The sequence below is a fragment of the Hylobates moloch genome, unplaced genomic scaffold (genome assembly GCF_009828535.3).
Source record: "Hylobates moloch isolate HMO894 unplaced genomic scaffold, HMol_V3 SCAFFOLD_142, whole genome shotgun sequence".
Lineage (NCBI taxonomy): Eukaryota > Metazoa > Chordata > Mammalia > Primates > Hylobatidae > Hylobates > Hylobates moloch.
This window is the reverse complement of record NW_026652417.1, coordinates 33,149-43,795: the sequence shown is the minus strand read 5'-3', so window position 1 is coordinate 43,795 and position 10,647 is coordinate 33,149. Positions and strand designations below refer to the sequence as shown.

Genomic DNA, 10,647 nt, shown 5'->3' with positions numbered 1-10,647 from the left:
AAATGCTAGTAACTATTAGCTCTATTCATACAGTCTTTAATGTAGGTCATAAAAGTAAAGGATTTTCATCTGTGGCCTGAAAGAGAATATTTCAAAATATTGAAGTCTTCAGTGAACACATTTACAAATTGCTGAGTTGGATTACAAAATGGAAATGATGCTTGGGGAAGAAGGCTCTCTCATCTTCTTTCATGCTAAAAGATGACTTTTTTCTTTGCAGGATGAAAAAGGGAAGAGTCCCTTTTCTGTGTTTAAATAAAAATAATATTTAGGTTTTATCTCTGTATGTTTCTGGGTTCCACCTGGTATTAACCACAAGAGAGGAAATTCTGTGCAGAAGGCCATGCTTTCCAGTAATGAACAATCTGGCAAGAACTTGAAAACCTGACAGGCTTAATAAAGGTTACATGCCAGAGTGCTCTGCATCTTTATACTCTTTCCCTGCAATCTTCATTTAAAAATCCACAATTCAAGTTCAAACGAAGGCAACAAGCTTGAGTTCCATGGAATACATCAGTTCTGCCTACCAGGATTCAAAGCCAGATCAGGAAAAAATAAAAACCTAACATAGCATAAAGGCAGAAAGTGAAAAGAGGAAGGAAGGAAAGAAGAGAGGGAAGAACAGAGAGAATCAAAAAAATTTTTTAAATAAAGCATCATGTTACAGAATGGATATGCTCCAGGGAACTGATGAATATTTGAACTTGGTTTATCAGTCTTCAAGACACAAAGATAGAGAAATGAGCTATAAAACAAAGATGAGTGTTTTGAACAACATTTGAACCCTGTGTTTTACAACATGTGCTACGGAATCACTGAGCCATAATATTTAATGAAAAAGAGGTTTTGGGATGTTCAGCTAGCATTTAATTAGGACATACCATATTTAAAAAGCAATTAAAAATAAAATTAAGAAAACAAGAGAAAAGGGCCCATGCTGTATAGCCCATGAATCTCATCGGCTTTATCATGAAAGTTTATTGTTTTTAATCCTAGTACAATCAGCTACCAGTTACATACAGTAAAAAACAGAAGCAGCCACAAAGCAATGATAATAGAGATAGTCTGTGACATTGTACAGTGGAGGAAATATTCTCTGTTGGAATCCTCCAGCGGACCCCCGCCTGGCTTCAGCAGTTAAGCTATCACTCCCTCCCTCCCCAAAATAGTTAAAAGAAAAATTAACATCTTGCTTGGGGTACAGCAAGATTCTAATACCTCTTGGGGACACTGGAGAACTTTAAAAAAAACTAAAGCAGTAGAAACAAAACAAGGACTGAAACGTGGAAGCAAGGTGACACACAAAGAAGCTCCGTGAGGCCTTGGCTTCAGACCACCTCAAAGCGAACCACCTGGAAAGAAAAGAAAAGGCTGTCATACCTGGAAAAAACAGGAAAAAAGTTCAGTAGCCCTTAGTATAACATCATTTCACTCCTTCCCAAGTCTATAGAATTCAGTTTTTCTCAAGGTTTTTATTTTTATAAGTGAGCCAGGTTGCAGAAAATGGCTTCCTTTTCGAATAGTATTGTAAATGTTAACAACTAGTACATACTTACTCTTTCAGAACTATAAAATAACACGAGAAGAGAGCATTTTTAGCAAAATATGCTGTCTTCTTTATCTCAAACCCTTTGAAGCAACCACACAGTAGGCTATTTATGTGACTGTGTACTCTTACCTTAGAGGAATAATGACTCCGTTCAAAAACTAAGTCTCATATATATTTGGTTCGATTGAGGGCTTTTTCAGCCAGGTGACCACTTTCATCTGTGATCTTCTCCCAATCAGTCTGTCCAACCACAAAACCTATGGCCCTTTTCCTATCTGCATCCTTCTTCTCTTCCAGGTCTGCCCATCTGACCTAAAAAGAACACAGCATTAGGCTGAGCTTTAGGAAAAATAAATATGCAAAGAGCCCCCTCCCTCTATGGACAGTCTAAGGGGTAGAATGACTCATTTGAAACCGCAAGTTTAAAAAATTAAAAACTAACCCAGGAAAACTGGGAAAAGCCATATATTTTAAGTCACAGAGAGAAAACTCTCTGGCCAATCCAAGTCCTAACCGTTCCAGCTCCTGAACAGTTCAGCTCAATCCTGTCCTCTCTTTCTCCTCTGCCATTCCTTTTTATTTAATAATTCACTGGCCTCATTTTTTTTTCTCCTGAAAGCAAAGCACTAATCTCTACCTAGTCTTCCTGTCTGTACTCACCCCCTCCAGATTCATGCTGCCAGAGTGATCTTCCTAAAACACACAGTTGTGACTCATTTGCTTTAACTCCTTCCCTTACCTACCAGGTAAAGTCCAAGAACTCAGGTCCCTCTTGATCTGGCCCCAACTACACTTTCCTGCAACATCTCTGGCCAGTGCCTATGGCATTTTATACAAACAATACAGACTTCCTTCTAGCACTCAAAGCGCATCGCACCATTTCATGTCCTGTAACTCTGCATATATGTACTAGTCATTCTTCCTGAAATGTCTTTTCCCTAACCTTATCCACTTGGCACGAGTCTAGTCATCCTTCCCTGACTTACCCCTTTTTCTTTTGCCAATCAAATAATCACTGCTTCCCACAGTTAACTTCTGGATTTTGATATGTCTGCTTTTGAACTTCCACACTGTACTGTAATTATCCACTTATAGATCTGTCTTCCCTAACAGACTATCAACACCCTAGATCAATAACTGAATTTTATTTATCTCTACACAAAAATACTTCTTGAAATTTAATCTTAGAGAAAACAGTAAGCTGGTATTATTACTTTCATTCATGAGATAAAGAGACCAAGAAACAGACTCAACTGATATAATTCATGGTAAGATTACAACTACAAATATATGGATCAGGGATATTTCCTATTGGTATTCTGATTTTTAAAATATAGATATTCTTACATATTATGCTTTTTAAACATTTTTGTAATTTTTTTTTTTTTTTTTTTAGCATCAGAGTCTCACTATGTTGCCCAGGCTGGTCTCAAGCTGCTGGGCTCAAGCAATCCTCCTGCCTTGGCCTCCCAAAGTGCTAGGATTACAAGCATGAGCCACCATACCCAGCCACATATTATGTTAATATGTTTTTAAAAGTATATGGAGATATACATATTCTGTAAAAGTTCAGATTCTTAAAAAGAAACTATGAATCTGTTGCTTGCACTATACAGTATCAAAGACTGCAGAGAATGTATTTTAAACATGGCTTGTGATTTATTATCTGTGACAAGGAGAGAGAACCAGAGCATGGAAACACCATGCTCTTTACACTGGACCCGGGAATGCATTATTGCTCTAATGTACACTAATTACCATTTGCATGACTGGCAATGAAATAACTAGGCTTCTAACAGTATCACCTGGTCAAAAGGAGGAGCCAAAGTAATAGCAGTGGGAAGAAACTGACAACATCTGACTTTCCAGAAAGTAGGTTTTTAGTGTATAGAAAACCTATGGCTCAATGTCTTTCACGGGCTTTAGTAAGAAGCCTAAAAATAATGTGGGCTTCAATATAGAAAAATCTTTGGGCATTCTGCTCATCAATGCTGAAGTACCTATTTTGATTAATTCACATATACACCCAGGCACAGTGGCTTACACCTGTAATTCCAGCACTTCGGGAGGCCGAGGCTGGCAGATCACTTCAGCCTAGGTGTTCGAGACCAGCCTGGGCAACATGGCGACACCGTGTCTCTACTAAAAATACAAAAATTAGCTGGGCATGGTGTGTGGTGGGTGCCTGAAGTTCTAGCTACTAGGGATGATGAGGTGGGAGAATTGCTTGAGCCTGGGAGGCAGAAGTAGCAGTAAGCCAAGATCACACCACTGTAGTCCAGCCTGGGTGACACAGAGACCCTACCTCAATAATAAATAAATAAATAAATAAATAAATAAATAAATAAATAAAATTAAATTCATATATATATTCTCTCAGCTCCACCTGGATCAAGGATACACATTTTAGCGAAAGATCATTATGAACTAAGTCTTGGGCATTTATGTGAAAACACACTACTGTGCTCAGGATGCCATGGGAATGGATTTAAATTTGCTGTGGGCTGGTTACTTTTTCTTTGTTCAGTGGCCACAGTTTGCCCCTTATATGAGAAGGCTCACTGAACAAAGAAAAAGTAAACAGCCCACAGCAAATTTAAATCCATTCCCATGGCATCCTCAGCACATAGTTAAATATACTGATCAATCTCACCTTGCTACTTTTAAATCTACAGTTTAAATTCTGAGTTTTAAAACTCAGATAAAATAAAGAATATAGGATTAGAAGAAAAAGCGTGTAGTTGTTTTTGAAATGAGTAGTATGTTTGCAAATAAATGCCCAAGATTTTAACATTGGAATTAGGCCAGGCACAGTAGCTCACGCCTGTAATCCCAGCACTTTGCGGGGCTACGGCAGACAGATTATCTGAGGTCAGGAGTTTGAGACCAGCCTGGCCAACATAGTGAAACCCCGTCTCTACTAAAAATACAAACAAAATTAGCCGGACGTGGTGGTGGGTGCCTGTAATCCCAGCTACTCAGGAGGCTGAGGCATGAGAATGGCTTGAACCTGGGAGGCAGAGGTTGCAGTGAGCCAAAATCATGCCACTGCACTCCAGCCTGGGCAACAGAGTGAGAGTTTGTCTCAAAAATAAAAAACAAAAAACAAATGAAGTTGGAATTAAAATATTTTGGAAACTACTGTATTTTGTTAATATCTCTAATTTATACTGATGCTATAGTAAAATTATTTATTTACATGTTGAATTCCTCCACTGGATGTCAGCTCCTTAAGAGGACTCATTCATAGACTTCGTACAAAGACATTCAACATATGGAATAAATAAATGATTACCGAACCACTAAAAATATAAGGAGCAGAATAATGACTTTCAGCTTGAAATGGCTTCTTGAATGTCAGTGTCCCTTTTAATTTTCCTAGAGGTACTTTTGAGACTTACAACATTTTTGCTGTTGTTTTTTCCTGTAAAAATAAAATTGTTATAATACAGAAAAATCTTGATTAGCACTCAAAGGTTTGAGGTACTTATATTTCATCCACTGTCACTATAAATATTTCTAAAATACACAAATTCAGCAAACAAACAAGGGAAATGTTCACCTTCCATAGTCATCAAAGAAATACAAATTAAAGTCCAAGTAAGCTACCATTTTATACCCAAGCAAGCAAACATTTTAAAAGTAAATTATATTTTAAAGCCTAGCCATTTAGGCAAAATTCTAATATAACCAACTCTACATAACCACCTTTTTGTTATAGAGGAAGTTAATCCCAAGAACCCACCTGATATCTGTAACAAGCTGAATCACAGAAACAAAGAAACCCCAGAAAAGGAATGAGTAATGCACAGCATTCTGTATTCTTTGCTACCTGTAGGATCTCCTTGTGCTCTAATGTTGGTTTTGGTGAGTGGTTCAAGAGTTAAAAACTATCTGAAGTCAAGGTATAAGGCAGGGGAGGAGAGTTAAAGAGGAGCAACTTTAAAGAACTAGAATGTGCACCACTCAGTTCTCTTTGGTCACTCAACCTAACAAAATAAACTGCATGGGATTACATACCCCTCAGTGAAGACAGTGATAGTTACCTGAGTAAAAACAGAGAAAATATTTCTCATTTTAGATTACTAATTGTTACCAGAACTACACTTTATTATTTGCAAGGAAGGGCCACTTCTGCCTCTGTTGGCTCTAGCCTTAAAACTGGAGTAAGAGGTATCACTATAAGCAGTCCTTTGGTGAAGCTGGGTGCAAATGGCAGTGGGCTCTCCCTTACCCATCCTTTGAAGCTACACAGACAAGGGCAGGCTTTGGAGTATCTGCAGTATTTTAAAAAGCTTTGAAACCTGGATTCTTTGTAATGGTGCCCATTACAAAGTACACTAAGCACACTAAGGCACTGAGAAAATTCATTAAGAAAGAAATACAAAGAAATGATGCATAACGGCCGGGCGCGGTGGCTCACGCCTGTAATCCCAGCACTTTGGGAGGCTGAGGCGGGCGGATCATGAGGTCAGGAGATCGAGACCATCCTGGCTAACACAGTGAAACCCCATCTCTACTAAAAATACAAAAAATTAGCTGGGCGAGGTGGCGGGCGCCTGTAGTCCCAGCTACTCGGGAGGCTGAGGCAGGAGAATGGCGTGAACCCCGGGGGGCAGAGCCTACAGTGAGCCGAGATCGCGCCACTGCACTCCAGCCTGGGCAACAGCGAGACTCTGTCTAAAAAAAAAAAAAAAAAAAAAAAAAATGATGCATAACGATAAATGATGCACAACCTCATTCTTAAGTAAATAAATGAAAAATGAGATACTATTCTTTTTACCTATCAGATTGTCAAAAGTTAAAGAGTTTGATAACAGCACTGCTGGTCGAAGTGTAGAAAAACAGGCAATTACTTGCATGTAGGTATGTAAAGAGAGACATACACACAACCTTCACATCTGTATTGGCAATAAATGGAAACACTGTATGCATCCATCAGTAAAGACATTATGGTTTGGATGTTTGCCCCTTCAAATCTCATGTTGAATTGTAATCCCCGATACTGAAGGTGTTTGGGTCATGGAGGATCCCTCATGAATGTCTTGGTCCCCTCCTGATGGTAATGAGTGAGTTCACACTCTGAGTTCATGTGAGATCTGGTTGTTAAAAAGAGTTGGGACCCCCCTCCCCTTGGTTCTTCTCTCTCCACATCACATGCTGGCTCCCCCCTTGTCTTCCACCATAACTGAAGACTTCCTGAGGCGTCACCAGGAGCTGTTGCTAGCACCATGCTTCTTGTACAGCCTGCAGAACAGTGAGCCAAAATAAACCTTTTTTCTTTATGAATTACCCAATCTCACGTATTCCTTTATAGCAACGCAAACGGACCAACACAAAGGGCCTAGTTAAATAACTGATTGTACAACCAAACAATGGGACACCAAGTAGCCCTCTAAAAAGAATGGTAGATCTGTATATGCTTATATAGAAAGATCAAGATGCATTAGCTGAAAAAGACTTGTACAGAACAGTATATATAATACGATCCCTTTGCTTTGTTTTAAAGGATATACACATCTATCACTTTTATTGAATTCAACATTTATGTAAATAATGTCCTAATGTCCTAGCTTCATTTCTCTATTCCCTTTTATAGCAAAACTTCAAAAAGTTGCCTATATATGCTGTACTGTACTTCATCATTTCTTATTCATTCTTTAATCTGCTCCAAACTGGTTTCTGCCCCCTCATCACCGTAGACTGATGACAAACTACAATCATCAGTGACCTCCATGTTGCCAATATCTAGCAGCCATTTATCTGTTCCGAACTTACTTGTCTTTTCTGCATCATTTAAAAACTGACTACACTCTTTTCTTCCTGAAACACCTCTATCTGAACTAAATTTTGGAGTCTGGCGTCCTATTACCTTTTCCATTTATACTTTTTCCTTGGGCAAGATCATTCAGTCCCATGGTTTTAAATACCATTTCCTGAAATTTGTTAGTTCAGTCTGATCTCTCTGGTGAGTTTTATACTAATAAATCCAACAGTCATTTTGACATTTTCACTTACATTTCTAACTTAATTAGAAGAAAAATTAGAATTTCTCTCACAGAACTTAAATTATTTCTCTCCGTTCCAAAAATTATGACCTATGACTCCCCTAGTTTTCTTTCTCACTAAATGGTACCACACATATGCAGTGCTCATGGTCAGAGTACCAAGGGGTCACCCTTGATCTACCTTTGGACCCTCCACACCCCATCCATTAAGAAGTTCCACAGGTTCTCTCCAATACCCTACTCTGTACCTGGCTTTTTTTGCCCTACGACAAAATGGCACAAGTGACTGGCCACTCCCAATGCCTTTAAGGTTGACAACGTGCTAGCCATGTGAGGTTCTGTTCTCCAATTTTTTAAGTTACTTGTACATTTTGATGAGATAATTTATAAGGTATGACTCCTTTTTGGGATACATGACATAGCATAAACTAAATCATTCTAAAAATAGCATCCATGTGATTATCTGCCTGTAAACCAGATGCCTAAATGGGCCCTTAATTTGTTGGCAGCTATTGACAAAGTCTCTTACCCTCTTCTTCCCAGGCTCAGAAGCACGAGTATCATAATCATCCGGGAGCTGAAGATAATCCTCCATTCTGCTGGCAATGGCCTCCCAGTCACGTTTCCTTTTAGTACCAGTCCTCAAGCCATCCAACTTGTCTGAGGGACAAACACAGAGCCGTAGCATTAAGGAAGAGTGTGAGTTTGCACACAACACACACACAGGGGAAAAGAAGGCTGGAACGCTTTCAGAGGGCATATCCACATTTTTGAGTGCAGAATCACTTGCAGATCCAAACTATCTTCTTGGCTGAGATAATATCAAGTTCTGTGCAATTTCCATTGTTTGGTATTCACACTGGTAGCCATTATGTTTATGATGTTGGTTTAAGAGCAAATATGGGCAAGGCAAGAAAAGGCACTTGGCTCCTGGTCTCCTTGTCCTCCCACCCACCACAGCTCTCATGTTCTGATGGCAAATGCAAAGTTGGGCTTTTCTAGACAGTGTCTTCCATTCTTTTTTTCTTTAACACAATATTAACACCACCCATTTCATCTGCAATCATGTTTGATACTGTGTCATATGAAAAGCAGGTAGTACCAAGAACTTAATGAGCCAAGCTAACGTTTAAGGTTTTAGATGAACAGTTTTTTTTTTTTGGATTTTGGTTGCTGTGAGTGCATTCACCATGAAATAATGTTTATGAATAAGCTGACTATATGAGATCACCACTTTCTTTGCTTATACTATGAAGTTGACCATTCTGAGGCTAAGGGCTAGTCAGACAATTTTACCAGACCTGGTAATTCTTTCTGAACCCTGAATCTGAGAGGGCTGGGCTTTCCAACAACTCAAAAACTGTAATCAATTAATGAATAGGGATTGAAGATTCAGAAATTATGAGATATGAGTTTAGGTGTCTTAAAGAAGAACACGCAATGAAAATGTGTTGAGTCTTTTATTGGTTATTAATAATTGATTTTGAATACTACATGTAGGATATTATGAGTTATATACATTTATTGCTACAATGAAGCACTAAATTTTTGAATCATCTGAAGTTATAGAAACACACTAGTATTGGGCAGGCCAACGAAGAAAAGCCTAAAAACTTCAGAAACACAGCATAACCACACTTCATTGAATTCCATAAAGAGTGTATATAATAAAAATCTTTTAGACACCACATTGGAGAGAACTTGGTATGAAAAGTGCAATGAAAGCAGTGGCAGAAAGGGTGAGTTTACGTTTCAAATATAAAAGTTTTACACACAACTAACTGTTACAAGCTTTAAAAACCAGTAAGATTTTGCATTCTTGGCAAAGTTTTTTGTTCCTAAGCCCCTTTCCCATAAAAGTGATTATCATCGAAAAATCAGTAAGGCAAACTGCAACAGTTTATAAAACTCACAAAAATTTTAATCATCTCATTTTGGCAAAATTTTAACATGTATTGATTCCACAGATCCAGTCTTCTAATCTCTGGAATCACATGCTGTACCAAATGGCTCTATCTACGTGTATATGACGGGCCGTATTATACATGATCTTAAAGAAGTGACCCCCTGACTGCACAGGGACACAGGTTATGGTATTAGAAAACCAACGAAGTCCTACAAACAATAAAACTGTTCTTGGTTCAACAGGGTACAGTATTACCAGAAGAGAAAGAAGCTCCAACACACTTATTAGATAAACCTCAAAGGATTTCCAAACTTAATACGATCAACTTTGACATTAACATACTTCAAAATAAAAATTTCATATTTCAATTCCAACAACAGAGCACAGCCAGGCAGCAGTACAGAAGGGCAGTGTGAAAACTGCAAGAATTTTTCCTCATACACTGGGTATATATGACAGGAGTTACAGTTGCAACATGGAATTTCAGAAGAGCATGTATTTCTAGTCTGAGCACCCTTGTTGAAATGTTTAATTTGAAATTTTATTGTGCAAATATGTTTAAAGTTTCCTTCTTGGGCTGAAGAAAGGCTCACACCTCTTCCACATGGCATACTGGAAACCAAACACACAGATGGATGGCATAAGGTGAGGGGAAAGAAATCTGGGGTGTTAATTACAGAATAAAGACTGGTGTTCAATACATGCACACTAATGATTTTCAGAGATTTCAAAAGATGAAGTTTTAAGATGAAGATGAAGTTTTAATTCCAATATGGCAGGTCACAGAATTTTACCACATATTTGAAACAGTATGTATTATAGCACAACAGAAAAATTCCTTAAGATACAGCTATGTATTTTCTAAATGTAAATGGTATTTCTGAAAATCTGTTCAAAGTAAACATACAAGATTATGCACCTATACAAATAATAATAATATTCCAACTCTGAAGAGATGAATCTGTCTGACATGTAGAAAACCAATATACAACTCAAGAGTAGAGACAAATGACACTGAGATGAGAAAAGCAAAAATACTTTATATGAAGAAACCTAAATTAGGATGGTAACAGTCTCAAATATTCTAGCTTCACAGTATGAGAAACTAAAATCATGTCACTGGAGTTTAAGTAGCTTCAATGCCGAATCCCAGCACCTGATGTGGCAAGTAACAACCCACCCTT

At 38.1% G+C, this 10,647-nt stretch overlaps 1 protein-coding gene across 1 annotated transcript in view; it reads right to left on the bottom strand.

Moving 5' to 3' along the window:
- Positions 1–935: 935 nt before the first annotated feature.
- The window catches only part of LOC116464041 (YLP motif-containing protein 1), a 39,090-nt gene continuing 29,378 nt past the window's right edge, over positions 936–10,647 (bottom strand). Inside the window, exons 15-17 of the mRNA XM_032147306.1 lie at positions 8,087–8,217; positions 1,679–1,861; positions 936–1,352 (exon numbers count right to left, since the gene is read on the bottom strand). Coding sequence (XP_032003197.1) covers positions 1,715–1,861; positions 8,087–8,217 — 278 coding nt within the window. The 3' untranslated portion in view covers positions 936–1,352; positions 1,679–1,714. The remainder of the gene's footprint in view (positions 1,353–1,678; positions 1,862–8,086; positions 8,218–10,647) is intronic.